This window comes from Mesoplodon mirus (genome assembly GCF_964341445.2).
Source record: "Mesoplodon mirus genome assembly, chromosome: 8".
Taxonomy (NCBI): domain Eukaryota; kingdom Metazoa; phylum Chordata; class Mammalia; order Artiodactyla; family Ziphiidae; genus Mesoplodon; species Mesoplodon mirus.
Genome location: NC_138984.1, coordinates 95,545,331 through 95,560,462, shown reverse-complemented (window position 1 = coordinate 95,560,462; position 15,132 = coordinate 95,545,331). Strand labels below are relative to the sequence as shown.

The 15,132-nt window shown below is 39.9% G+C and overlaps 1 protein-coding gene across 4 annotated transcripts in view; it reads left to right on the top strand.

Annotated features, from left to right (window-relative positions):
* Window positions 1-13,965: 13,965 nt before the first annotated feature.
* CERKL (CERK like autophagy regulator) overlaps window positions 13,966-15,132 on the top strand; it is a gene marked incomplete at its 5' end in the record, with an annotated part of 157,365 nt that continues 156,198 nt past the window's right edge. For all 4 annotated transcript variants that reach the window (XM_082631183.1, XM_082631182.1, XM_082631181.1 and 1 more), the window contains one exon: window positions 13,966-14,203. In XM_082631183.1, the coding sequence (XP_082487309.1) occupies window positions 13,966-14,203 (238 nt within the window). The remainder of the gene's footprint in view (window positions 14,204-15,132) is intronic.

The following is a 15,132-nucleotide window of genomic DNA, read 5'->3' as shown; positions in this document are numbered from 1 at the left end:
GTGCCCTGGCTCTACTGTGGTGCTCTGATTACTGTCATTAGTAACTCCATTGTTCTTCCTCTGATTCGGATGCCACGTTGGATGACTACCTCCCTTCCCAAGCTTGTTCCTTTAATCTCCTTCTCATTGGTGATTTAGGGGTTCCAGAAAGCTGACCTCATTTAGCAAGCTGCTCCAGAAAAATGTGAGTAATCTAATGGACAGGAACAATTAGCCATACTAATAACATTGCCAATGGGGCTATGTCAAGCTGTGACAGTAGCAGTAAGGAATATTTCAACATTAAAAAAATGTTTGAGTGCAATTTAAAATATATCATTTTAGCATGTTTTCCATCAGCCTTCATCACATGGCAGAAATACTTTTAAGTTAGTCCCAGCTTTATCCAAAATGCAATAAGCTCATTCCAAGTGAAACAGAGTTGTTATTTTGGAATCAAGCTGTTGCTTCCTATATCCAAGATTGCTTTCACTGTTCTTTCTTTAAGAGACATAATACTGATATGATATCTGAACACTGCCAACCTTCCAGCCTAGGAGACCATGAAGTGAACATTCAGATCTGGTGTGATCTATTCAGCAGCTCAATTTCACCTGTAATTAAAATTAGACATCTTCATGCAAACTAAAAACTGTTGCTGTAGTGAACAGAAGAAATGAGAGGATGACATTTTAAGAAATTCAGCTTTTAAAACAGCAAGCAGGGAAATCTAACTGTGGATTTTTTTCATAAGGTAGGAATGAAGACTGCAAGTTAGTTTTGATTTTTTCCCCCCCATTTTGCATGTATAACTTCATTCTAAACATAAAGATTCTTTCAGTCAGTCAAGGAGTAACTCACATGCCACCATCTTTTATTCAAAGGCAGGCACAGATGTTCCTTCTGCAGGGGAGGTTTTAATTTATGAAAATGATATTGTTTATGCATGAATGAACTGAATGCACTCTGCATAACACACAGCGCTTCCATCTGATCAGAGAAATACCACAGAACCAGTGCCAATGTCAGAAACATATTCTACAAATTTACTCACTTAAATGTTTAATGAATATTTGGAAGGCATTTTCAAACCACAAGAAACCTTTTCAATTATCTTTTTTCTTTTTTTTTTGGAATTGCTAGCCAAGAGACTCTTACAGTTTTCATAGTTGGCCAATGCCTATATCTAGCTAATAAGAAAAGAAAATGTTTTACTAAGTGAAAAGCCACCAAAAAGAAGAAACATTGGCAACTATAGCTTCATTGGGAAAAATATTTCTTTAAGTGTTGCATATTGCACTTACGAGTAACATTTAGGGTTCTGTGTGTTCCCTCATCTTGAATAATTGCTATCGCTATCAAATAAGATGTTTAGATCTACTTATTTAATGTGAAAATGCTCTGATGAGTTATCTCCAGAATACCCTGGTATTTAAAATCAGTAGACAATTTCATAGTTGGAGATGAAATATTTAAATATTTTAACTGGTGCATAATTCCTTTTGAATAGAACACTGCATACCTTAAATTTCATTTACATCATCAATGACAAATACAGTATGATCTATCTACTTTTAATCCTAAAAAAGACAATTAAATGTAAATTAAAATAGAGGATTATAATATCTTGAGTATTCTACTAAATTTAGGCTTATAATATGTTATAGTAAAATAACATTTGAAATGAATTATAAGTGTTCTAATTTATTGATCTTAAAAAATCTGTTTTCACATTTGAAAGTCTATAATTCTTACAAAATTAATGCATTTCTGAAAGAAGCTAGCAATTACTAAAATGATACATGGATCATTAGCTAACAGTTTGAACCAAGCTGTTTTTGTTCTATAATTAAATAAGAGATTTAAAGTGAAAATATCTATTAAACAATTAATAAAACTAGGTTTCAAAACATAGGCTGGTTTCATCCTAATGGGAATTGCATAATAGCAGAGCTATTTCTTAATACTACACTAAAATCTCCTCTCTTTTCCTTTTCCACTGCCGTCACTTATTTCCTGAAAACCATCTAAATAAAATCTTTAATTCCAGGGTCTGATAAAGAATAAAAGAGCCAATGCAACATCTTGTGGAACACCAGGACTGAGAACTCTTGTTGTTACCACGCACAGAGGCGTTCTGGCGTCAGATGCACAGTGATTTGTACGGTGGCATAATCACTGGCTCCTGGCCAGGCATTATGTTACAGAGGACACTATTGTCAAGAACCATTCAACTAGAAATCTGCACTGTATACACTCAGAAGTTGAGATCATCTGCTTTCCTATGTCAGGAAGAATTCTGTGCTGGCAATTGACTCATGGACTCTCTTCACACACACTAACACTTGGTTCAATGGCTCTGATGGAATTAGCTGTGTAACCAAACTAGTGGCATCAACAGGACAAGGCCACAGCCTCTGGGGACTTCTGTTTACATTGTTAACCTTAAAATATTCTAAAATGCAGAGTATTATGTTAATCCTGGACTAAATCTTAAGATGCATTAAATGTGGATTTGGCCATCTAAACATTATTGTGCTATTTGCCCAGCTAACTTAGAGGTAGATGGATAGTGACAGTAACCATATTTATGGATCCCCAGGTATGGACTAATCCAGAGGGATGGATTGTGAAATGACATCTAGAGATGAGAGAATAAGTTTAACCTCACACACTTGAGGTAACTTGGTAACTTACTTTGCTGTTAACAAGGTTAAAACAAACCCTGCTTTATGCTTTGATGTCATAAGGACAGACAGCCACAAGGAAGGCTTCACACACTTATTAGGTTAGTGCTAAGTTTTTTTCATTCATTCCCACATTCTATCATCCAAGCAGCCCAGTGCCTTATTTTACAGATGGAGAAACTTCAGGAAGCTGGGATACTTAGATACTTCATTACTGGTTTCTTTTCTTTATTCAGGTTCTAATTCAAAAGCAAGTTTCCTCAAGATTTTCCTGATTCTGATCTAAAGTAGCAACCACCTTAAACCTCACCAAAATCATTATTATATGCTCTCTCCTGTTTTTCAGAGCATTTATCTATCTGATGTTATCTTGCTTATTTATTTGTTTTGTTTATTTTTAAATTATCTACCTCCCTCAGTAGAATGTGGGCTTCACAAGAACAGGAACCTTATCTATTTTGTTTGTTGCTGTTTCTCTGGTACTTAGAAGACCTACAGGTCCTCAATAAATATGGATATTCTAAAGGAGTCCAATCATACTAATCTGATACCAAAGCCTGTTCCTTAACCACTATGCTACAAGTTAAGTATGGAGAATGGAGAGGGCCACAAGTGATTCTCAGCCCAGCGAACGTTATAAGCATTAATTCTATAAAAAGACAACAGCTGAAATTAATTTCCTGTGACACCATGGTACCAAACTCCCCTCCCCACACTCCTGAGCATCAGTAATCATGTGTTACCAGTCATCTTTTCTTTTTATTGATATCAATTGGTTAAATATAATTTGGAATTGGAATAAAAGAAGAACTAAAATGTTATAGGCTCTTTCCAGACCATGCCATTTTTTTTTACACTCATTAAGAACTCAGAGCATGCTACCTTTTCCCTTTCTGTTCATCATTCTTTCAGCAGTAGTTCTGGTTTTATGGTTTATGTTATGTAAAATGGTACCAAACTTCCTTATCATCCTTGAGGAGTTGAGATTACAGCAGATCAGAATCTTATCCATCATGACTACATACTCCAGCAATAAGTTTAAGAATTTGAGTAGCGTTTGACAAATTAAAAGGTAAAAATAGGCTACATATAGCTAGATGACGGCAATGAAATAGAAATCCACCATGTGAAAGACAGTACTTGATAGTCACAATAGTTGTTAAATTCATCTTCCTCCAACACATCAAATAGAATAGAAATGTGGTAAGTTTACGGGGAATATGATCTTCCTTGTCAATACAACACAAATAAAGAAGAACATAGAGTTACTATTTTTAGTGACATCAGGTATTCACTTTGGCCCTACACATGAATTATTAGGAGGGCTGTTTAGGGAATAGAAACATTGGAAGAATCAATATTCTTGGCAGGTGATTTAGTGTAAAATCACTGAAAACTGAAGAATAACTAGTGTTCTTTAAAGTTATCATATTTATATACAGAATGTGTTATTGGTTGAGACAAATGTTGCTGAATTACCTAACTATAATATCTACTTCAAAATGTTCATTGTATAAACTTAGCACATCAATAAGATTTCTCTAGTGTTCTCTCTGGATGATGTCAGTTATGGCATCCATGAAAGGATATGACCATGATAAAGAGAACTGTTATTCCTTACCCCCAGTGCCCCTAATAATTGCAGTGCTTGTCTACTCATAGCAGGGAATTATAAATTTATAATTTGCGGTGGGCTGCAAATATGTGGCCATGAAATGTTCCTATCCAAGAACTGAGCAGAAAAAGTAGTAGAATTCTAAAAAGGAGACTTGCGATAATCTCACTTGTCATTGCTAGATAACTGAATAATCTTTATTTCAGCCAATGATTAAGTACACAATAAACAGTAGTAAAAACTGCATGTAAATTATAACTAGAATCTAAGTAGGGATATTTATTAATTTTTTTTCTGAAAGAATTTCTTAGTTAACACAGGGCGAGCCTACTTATTTAGATATTTTTAAATCCCAACATATGATTTTTGGGTAAAGAAACTCTATTTTAATGTTTCCTTGACTCTGATTAGCATACAAAAAATGGTAAGTAAAGAGATATTTTGCTTCCCAAAATTTCATTTTTGTTTAATTAACTAACAATGCATTTATGTTACTTAAAATATATTTTCAAGGAAAAAAATATATATGCTGTACTGAGTTCAATAGTGCCTTCCCTCCACTCCCCAAAATTCATGTCCAGAGAGAACATCAGAACGTGATCCTACCTGGAATAGTGTCCAAGTAATATATCTTAAGATGTAAGATGTAAATTCAGATGAGGTCATACGGGATTAGAGTTGTCCTTATAAGGAGAGGACAGAACATGCAGACATGCAGACAACACAAGGGGAGAATAAAGATGTAGGCAGAGATTAGAGTGACAGGTCTATATGCCAAGGGACTGTAAGAATTGCCAGCAACCACCAGAATCTATGAAAAAGGCACAGAACAGATTTTCCCTCTGAGACCCCAAGAGGGAACCAACTCTGCAGACACCTTGATTTTGGACTTCTGGTCTTCAGAACTGTGAACAATACATTTCTGTTGTTTTACGCCACCCTGTTTGTGATTTGTTATGGCGGTCCTCGGAAACTAATACAAAAGTTGACAATGAATAGATATGTTAAATACACATAAATATAAAAGTGTTCACTTAAAATCTTATAAAAATATTACCATGAAGTTTTAGTGACATAATGTTGTATATAACTACCAGCATATTTTAGTTAGTACCAGGTTTGATATTTAAACAAGCTGACAAATTATAGCTATTTAATAGACATCTGAATTATGTAAAATTTTATTGGTTTTTATTCTTGTGAATTAACTTAAACTGACATCCAGACTTAGTGAAGTTCTAATAGACACAGCCAATAAACTAAGGGTGATTTTCTTTAAAAGCCTTATTATAGAATTCATAAAAAGCATAGGCTATAGACTATTATTAATTCTTCATGTGAATATGCCATATTTATTCTCTATGTGGCGCAATATGTATACTAATAAATAGACCTCTGAATAAACAAACATAGCATTTTCCTTGGTTTCACAAACACGCATTCAACACACAATTTTATGACGTGTAAAATTGCATAATTAAAAAAAAATGATTGTGATCCAAGTGAATGTAAGTACCATGACTTCTAAAAGCTCTGTCTCTTCTAGGCTATATAGGGCCTTGAGCCTGGACTCTTTCTGTGAACCTAAAACCCATGGGCTAAGATGCCAACCTTCGTTATATAGGGCTATACATCTCATTATTTGACTGTTTTGACTGCTCAAAATACCAGTTTGTGATTGTTTCTTCTGAAGGTATTTAATTATTCAGAAGTTTTAGTTTACGTAGATTTGGGACATTATCTTGTTTTTAACTTTTTTCTGTTTGTTTTTGAATAGTTGGTACTTGTGTTTCTTATGCTTATTCTCGTTTTAGTTTCCTGCTCACCGTTACTCATGCGGACATCAGTAAGAAATAAACTTTTATTGTTTTAAGTCACCGAGTTTTATCAAACCACATCATAACTCTGTCTCTGCTGGCTGATAAAGATGTTACCTTATTAAGATAAAATGACATGCAAGAAGAGTTTACTGTGACTGGAAAAGAGAGACTTCCCTGGTTTATGTGGGAAGTAGCAACAGAGATATGGGCTCCTCTTCTGACAAATGAGGTATGTGGATTAGGGGTCTGGAATGTGGCAGCCATTTGGCTATTGGGAAGAGAGGAGAGTGGAGTCGAAGGATACATGTCAAGCAGAGGGTGGTACACTATAGAAGGCGGAGTGAGGAAGGGGAGAGGAACTGGTTCTTGCACTGTGTTATTTGTATTATTCTCTTCATAAGCTACCCCACCTCTCTAATTAGGTTTCATTTTTTTAAGCCAGTTTGAGTTGGGTTTTCTGTCACATAAGGAGAATCACCTGATACAAAAGAGACTGATTTTGATGTTGCTTGGTCTTTTTTATACAGAAAGATGGAGAAAACTGTGTATATAGTGAAGATGAAATTTAATAAGATGTGAGATATGGGTGTGTTTGATAGAGGAAGTTGTTGGGCAGAGTGGAAGGTAGAAGATCTGGAACACAGGCAATTCCTTTGGACAGGAGAGATACTTCTTTCTAGTGATAGGAGTCAGGGTAGAGAAAGAGAATTTCAGGAGTAAGGATTAGAAAGTAGTGGGAGTTTATTCTTACCAGGTTCTTTCATGTGAAGATGGAGGCATGATGACATGCTAAGTGAGAGGGAGTTGAACGAGAAAACTGAAGGTTTAAAATAGCCTCTCCAGGAATAAGGAGAATAAGCTCCATCAAGACTAATCAATAGTAGCATAGCAGGGCTCAGAGCTAAGCAAAGTTTGGAGACTGTAATACTGTAGTAGTTTGTAGTAGCCTTAACCCACATGCTTCAGTGGAAATCTCTCAACAGCCCACACTTCAGAGTGGAAACAGAAGATAGTTGCAGGTTTTTAAGGCGTTTGGATAAACGAAGTGGATGTGCTGTTAAGAGAGAAGTTGAAGTGGTGCACCATGGGGCCCAGGAAGCAAAGAGTGAATCCACCTGGTAGATGCACAAAGATGGCCCCAACAATCTTGCAATGGCTTGTTAGATAGAAAGCACCAAATGAATTTGTGAATCTGGCTAAGGAGATTTTTGGCAGAATATCATAAGTGATGATTGGCTTCTTTTAGGGTTTTAAGCAGTAATAAGCCAGCATAATTTAGAGGAACTAAAGATGGCCCAGGACAGATACTCTGGCCAAAAAAAAAAAAAAAAAAAATTCCAATGCAAAAAATGGCCTCAAAGCAAAGATGAAATGTAGGCTGCTTCCAGTTAAGCATGCTCTTAGGTCAAACCCTAATCAAGGATGTAGTTAGAAGACACAATTTACCTGGACAAAAGTACTTCTAAGAACATTAGGAACGTTATACCCTAATATCCTGACTTGGAGTCCAAAATACAGAGGGACCAATCTTGAAGAGATTTGTGGGAATGGCTTTTGTATGATATGACCTAATATGATTTTACATATATACATATATATATATATATATATATATATATATATATATATATGAACTATCAATACATAAAGTTCACAAAGTTTTCTTTGTGTAGAAGAAATAATTTGTGTCAAAGTACAACTAAAGGAGTTATATCCACTTAGACTAAAAGAGACAGAAACTGTCCAAATTAAAATAAGCCTCTGGACTTCCATATTTTTATGGATAGAAAAAGGCTGAAAAACTACTCAGCTGCCATCACAGACCATTTCTTACTGAAAAGAAAGATGGTATGGAGGGAAGAACCAAAAGCCCAGAGGCTGGAGCTAAGAGCTGCTGAGAACAATTAATTAGGGGACCACTCCTAAGGAGAAGAACTGGATGATCTCAGAGTATGGGGAACTGGTAACACATATCTGCTTGGATTTCAGAATTGCTATGGACCAGTGACTGTGATGTGTTTTCTGGTCCCCCCTCCCACTTTTTGAGCATCTACTGTGGTTATTCCTCTGCCTGTCTCATCATTGTATGTTGATGTGTGTGGGAAGATAACATATTTTTAGTTCACAGTTTCCTAGAATAAGAGAAGCATACTCAGAAAACCTCATATATGAGATCTTAGACTTTGATTTTGTAATAAGGTGATATTTTGAGCAGTCTTGAAAGGGAGTGAGTGTATTTTATATACAGGAGGGATGTTAACCACTGTGGCCAGAGGGAGGACTATGTTGGGCTATCAGCTAAGGTGACTTCTGCCCCCATATATATACCCTTTCTAATGTGACTGCTGCTCCTCCCACCAAGTGGGGTACTCTATTTCCCTTTCTCTTTGTGACTGGCTTTGACTGATAGCAAGTGGCAAAAGTGATGCTATGTCAGTTCCAGGACTAGGCTTTAAAAGACCCACAACACAATCAAATAATGAGAAGCCAAATGTAAAGAGAGAGGCCCAGCTAGGCTCCAGACATTACAGCCATCTCAGATGAGATGTCAGACAGGTGACTGAAGCCATCTTGGGTGTTTCAGCCCCAGCTGAGCTTCCAGCTAAATGCAGGTGCATCCAGGTGACACTCCATGGAGGAGAAAACCTACCCAGCTGAGCTCAGCCAACTCACAGAATCACAAGAAAAAATAATCATTGCTTTAAGTCAATAAGTTGGAGGTGTGTGTCTTGTTAGGCATAAATGATATAGCCTGGAAGAAAAAGAAGATATGACACTGTTAGTTGCCTAACTAATAGTCATCCACAACTTCTTCTAGGCTGAAAACACTGTTCTGAGGCTCCTTGGAAGCTAGAGCACAGGCATATTGCCTGATTCTAGTCAATGGGACCTGAGAGGAAATCTGTTGGGTGGGATTTTGGAAAACATGTTCTTCCCTGATAGAAATAGAAGTGCACAGATAGAAACTGCCCTTGCCACTTCTATACTTGCTTTTGGACATTTTGGGGAGATGATATATGATTAGGGACCATGCAGCCATCTGGGAGCCACCTGTGGGGTCCTTGTTGTTAACTGGGGATAGCAAAATAGAAAGTTGAAAAGCCCCTGATTTCTTTTTTGTTGTTTTTTAAAATTGAAATATAGTTTCAATTAAAAAACAATTTATAAAATTGTGTTAGTTTCAGGTGTACAGCAAAGTAAGCCTTTTCAGATTCTTTTCCATGATAGGTTATTACAAGATATTGAATATAGTCCCCTGTACTATACAGTAAATCTTTGTTATTTATCTATTTTACATATAGTAGTGTACATCTGTTAATCCCATACTCCTAATTTATCCCTCCCCACCCCCTTTCCTCTTTGGTAACCATAAGTTTGTTTTCTATGTCTGTGAGTCTGTTTCTGTTTTGTAAATAAGTTTGTTTGTATTATTTTTTTAGATTCCACATATAAGTGATATCATATTTGTCTTTCTCTGTCTGACTTACTTCACTAGTATGGTAATCTCTAGGCCCATCCATATTGCTGCAAATGGTGTTATTTCATTTTTTATGGCTAATATTCCATTGTATATATATGCCACATCTTCTTTATCCATTCATCTGTCCATGGACATTTAGGTTGCTTCCATGTCTTGGCTATTGTAGATAGTGCCACTATGAATGTCGGGGTGCATGTATCTTTTCGAATTAGAGTTTTTGTCTTTTCTGGATATATGCCCAGGAATGGGATTGTGGGAATCTATGGCAACTCTTATTTTTAGTTTTTTAAGGAACCTCCATACTGTTTTCCATAGTGGCTGCACCAAGTTACATTCCCACCAACAGTGTAGGAAGGTTCCCTTTTCTCTACACCGCTTCTAGAATTTATTATTTGTAGACTTTTTGATGATGGCCATTCTGACTGGTGTGAGGTGATAGATAGCTCATTGTAGTTTTGATTTGCATATCTCTAATAATTAGCTATGTTGAACATCTTTTCATGTGCCTGTAGCCATCTGTATGTCTTCTTCGGAGAAATGTCTATTTAGGTCTTCTGCCCATTTTTTGATTGGGTTATTTGTTTTTTTGATATTGAGCTGTATGAGCTGTTTGTATATTTTGGAGATTAAGCCCTTATCCACTGCATTGTTTACAAATATTTTCTCCCATTCTGTGGGTTGTCCTTTTGTTTTGTTTATGGTTTCCTTTGCTGTGCAAAAGTTTATAAGTTCGCTTAGGTCCCATTTGTTAAAAAGCCCTCAATATCTTAAAGGCCAACCCAGAACAGCCTGACTCCAGAGCTCTGTTTACGTGAGAAGTAAAATTGTATTCTGAAACACATTTAGCTGGATATTCCATTACTTGTAAATGATAGACAAATGGACAAGCCTTGTGGTAAAACGGCAGGGGTCAAGAGCAGGACAAAGAGGAAGGATCTGCTCACTGATTGTCAAAGTGTTGTGTATGTTGTCAAAAACATACAGAATCACCTGTTGTACCTGTTTAAAACACACGTTTCTAGGATTAGTTCAGTTACAGATTCAAAATCTCTGAGCATCAGTGGGGGGTAAACACTGGGAATTTACATTTAAAACAAACTAAAGATTCTTAAGCATATCCAGGTTTGAAAAGAACAAGAGTCTGTGTTCTGAAACAGTGTTTTTTGAGTTTAAGCATTCAAGAAGTTCTACAAGGTCCAGAGGATGTCCTAAGAATGGGAGCCTGCAACAGAAGACACCATAGATTGTTGGGATGAGGCTGCCATGGAGATTTGGTACTAGGACACTGACATGCCCAAAATGGCGACAGAAAATGATGTAATAATCAAAGACTGAACCCAGTGTCAAACTCTTCGGTGCCTATGGGTAAGAGGTCTGAAAGCAGTGGGCTGTTTTCAACAGTGGGAAGAGATGTTGCCTCCTCGGTATAATGCCTTTTTCACAGTTATAATAGTGTGAGCTCTAGAAAATGAGAATATGTTTCTGATTTAAATTGTCTGTTTTATTTGTGTATCTGGTTATACCTAACTTAAGATTCTGCACTACAGTGTTGCTAGCAGGTACTGTGAGAATGTTTCAAGCTCTCTATTTGGTTGAAATACATTTCAAATTGCTCCAAGTTTATGAATATCAGTACCTACCTGTAAATGGGGCTTTAAAAACTTGAGGGAAAGGGAAGAAGTGCCTATTCTTCTTTCCTCTGTTACTTACTGTTTTGTTTATTGAGAAGCTAGAGATTACATGGTCATTGTCATCCCATAATCGTTTGAGATGTGTCCTAAAACACAGCTGAGCAATTCATTTTAAACAGAGTTTCAATGTGAGTGCAAAAAATTGGCATATGAAGAAGATGTAATATTTGACTTGGTGGGATTTTACAATTTTTTCTTGCTTCTCTGTAATTCTTGTAGGGACATATGGCCCTCTACCTTTTAGGCAGTAGGAGCCCGAGTTGCAGGAACATTCTGACAAAATCTCCGTTCAGCGTGAGAGGGAAGCAGACTCCTTGACAATGTGCTTATTTAGCAACAGAAATGACTGAGAGATGGATGCAACTAAAGCTCACTTCACCCAAAATATAGATTGACATGCAGACATTAAATATGTCATGAATTTTTCTTTTTTCTCATTACAGAGAAAGGAAACGAGGATGATGTCAAGGATTTTGATGACACTATTTGCTGAGATTTGCAACATTCTGGGAGGAACAGGTTTGTGATAGAAAATCCTGAGTTTGGTTTTAGATGTTATGTTTCAGATGATTGTTGGACAGCCAACTATCAATGTCAGGTGGGCAGTTGGACATAGTGTCTGAAGTTCAGGGGACTGATTGGGGCTGATGACATCACTGGAGGAGCCCTGAATGGTATGTAAAGCCATGGCACTGATACTCGTGTAGATGGATCCTGTGGATAGAGCTCCAGGGCACTGCAACCTTTAGAGCCCTAGAAGAGAACAGCTCATCAAAGGGAAAGAATGGAACATAGCCAGTACTTTCATCTTCAAGAAAGCCAAAGCCAATGTTTTTGGCTGTCTGGCTTGACTGAAGCTTGAAAAATGGCAACTTGCCCCTTGCACAGGTCCTAAGAAGTAGCCACTGCCTTGGCCTATCTGCCCTGGCTTTCAGTGAGCTTTTAAAATGCCAACGAGCTCTAATTGTGTTGATTGCCTGACAGCTGTGAATACAAGATGCTGACTCCAGAACTGCAACTCATTCTGTGGAGGGCACCAGCCTCCCCCACTAATGACTGCTGAGCTGAGCCACCTGAAGCCTGCGTGGGGTTTAACAGCAGCTGCACGTCTGCTCCAAGAAACAGCTGGCTGCAATCAGATCACACTGAGGCTCTTCCCCACTTCACCTGGAAGCTTGGGTATTTGTTTTCAGAGCATTAAACAGTAAGAGTCCTAGCTTAACTGGCACACAGGCGCTTTATGTCTGAAAGGGATTTGGCTAGGTCTGTGGTCTCCATCTCGGTTTTCTGAAATCTAAGTTTGAGCAGAGACCCTTGAGATGCTCCTGCTACCATTAGCTCTTCTGTCTGACTTTGCAATGTGACAAGGGGTGAGGACAGGAGTAGTGGCTGCCTATCAGAAGTCACTGGTTAGGCACTAGCATAGTGAAACTAGATTCACAACTCTATAAATTTAATTTCCTCTCCCTAACTTTTTCTCAATACAATTATTCTGGCCTTATGTATATAAAAAATAAGCCTGCTGATTTACTTCCCACTGTGGCTCCTCCTCCAGAGAACTCGCTTTCACAAGTTGTCAGCTCCCTGTTAATACAGGCTTAAAGCATCGGCACTCAGCTCTGGCTGAACATTGCAATCACCTGGAGAGCTTTAAAAACTCCTGAAGTCTGGTCCCATCCCCCAGAGATTCCAATTTCATTGTCTTTGAGTGTAGCCTGGGCATCTGGATTATAAACAAACTCCCCAGGTAATTCTAATGTGATTGAGAACCATTGGCCTCCAGACTCTGTGCTTTCCAAATTAACAGCTAATTTCATGAATCTCAGTTATCGCGAGAAAGTGAAGGATTTGACCGCCCCCCCACGCCTGCCCCGGCCCGGGCTCTCTCCATTTCCAGGTAACGCTGCATTAGCCTTCAGGAGAAAAAGCCCTGCTTCTTGTGGTCTCTCTCCAGGAGGGGTCAGATCCAGGCAGAGACAAGACGCAGAGGAGTATCTTGGGGAAAAGTAGGACCCTTAATACTTACAGCATGGAGGCACCTTCCTTTAACATTAAATTTGTCAGAACGAAAATTTGTCTCTGTAAAGCAGGGACTTGTCTTTGGCGTCCTCTCAGGGCTTTTGGGAACTGAGTTCTCTATTACCAGCTGCATATAGATCAGCTAACTGTTGGGGGCATGCAAGCAAGGTTATAAAGCACGACCTCTGCGCTCCAGGAAAGCCCGCTGGAAAGAAGGTGGAAAAACAGAGGGTTATACCCTTGCAAATCAAAGTGCGTTCTGAGGATCAGCGGCGTTACCTGGGAGCTTCCTAGAAACTGCATTTTAACAAGATGCCCAGGGGTGAGTATGCAAGTCAGTGTTTGAGAAGCGCTGGCCTATATTTTGGCGGGTAACGCAGTAAGCAAAATCTCAAGCAATTGTAGGGACTAGGTGGAGAGAGCCACTTATTCCTCTTCCTGGACTGCGGTCTTTCTGTAGTGAGTGGCAGAGGCAGGAGGCCGGCGGGCCAAGGTGCTGGACTGGGTCAGGGCGGCTCCGCCTGCGCGCCCCGCCTCCCTCCTGGGTCTCTGCCCCGCGCGCGGTTGCTGTGGCAGCGCCGGACGCAGCCCGAGCCGCGGCTGCCGCGGGCACCACCTCCTCCCCCAAAGGCCTCCCCGGACCCCTGTCTCGGGCCCAGCCGGTGGCTCCGCCATGCCCCGAGGGAGGCGCGGCGGCCGGGTGAGCGCCCTGGAGGGCTGCCGGGAGGAGGCGGAGCCCCCGGCGGCGGACGCCGTGCCCTCGGTGCTGTGGGCGTCCGGGCAGCAGCCAGAGGCGGCGGCCGAGCTGATTCTGCTCCGGGGCATCTTCAAGATCGGGAGGGACAGCTGCGACGTGGTGCTGAGCGAGCGGGCCCTGAGGTGGCAGCCCATCCAGCCCGAGCGCCCCAAAGGTGAGTGTTCCCAATTAGAAGGTCCTGGCGCCTTCGGCCCCCGCGGCGCCTCCTCGCTCTCCCGGCCCCACACCCTCCTCCCGGCGCAGTCCCACCGCCCTCCGCAAGCTCCGCCTCTGCCACAGCGGGCTACCGCGTCCAGAAGCCGCCGCCTCCTCCCTCCCGCCGGGGGGCGAGAACCCGCGCCGCCCCCAGGGGCCTCCCGCTACCTGTCCCCTCCCAGCTGGCTTTCCGCCTCGGGTGCCATCCCGGGACCTGCGTCACACTCCGCTTCTGCTCTGTGATTCCTAAGAAAGAATTGAGCCCCACAAGGGGAGGTGTTTTCCAGATGCGGGAAGGTCACCTGCTCCTCCCCTCCAAGTTGAAGTTTTACTCTGTCAACTTCTGACGGTAACGCTGAAAGTATAAGCATTTTACCGAGTATACCTACACGTGGGTTCCGAATCCAGCTCTCATTTTGCTGACTTCTGAAAGTTTCACCCCAACTTTTGGTCTCTCTGGACTTTTCCATCCCTCACATTCCTTGCCATTGTCTAGAATCAAGTCTAAAGGTCAGTCTAGAAACTTTTGGTGTTCAATATTGACTTTAGAATCATCTTGCTGTTTACGTGCATTTGCCTTTTGACTTAAACCTTTATTTAGAAAGTGTTATAATTCTGTACAACAGAACTATTTCAAGTCTTAGAGATGATTTAGGGGAAAACCTTGGGATGTGGTACATGTCTCCTCTGAATGCTAACTTATGAAATTTTTAAAAATGCCTTCCCCTGTTGGAAAACAAGACACAATGCGCCGTTTACCTCAAAGAATAGAAAAATGTCACTGTTTTAAAGTTTTACGTACAAAAATCTAACAAAACAGACTAGTCAGGGACCCAGTGCTGGTTCTGAGTGGGAATTCTGCTTCTGCTGCAGGTGTCCTGCTGGCCC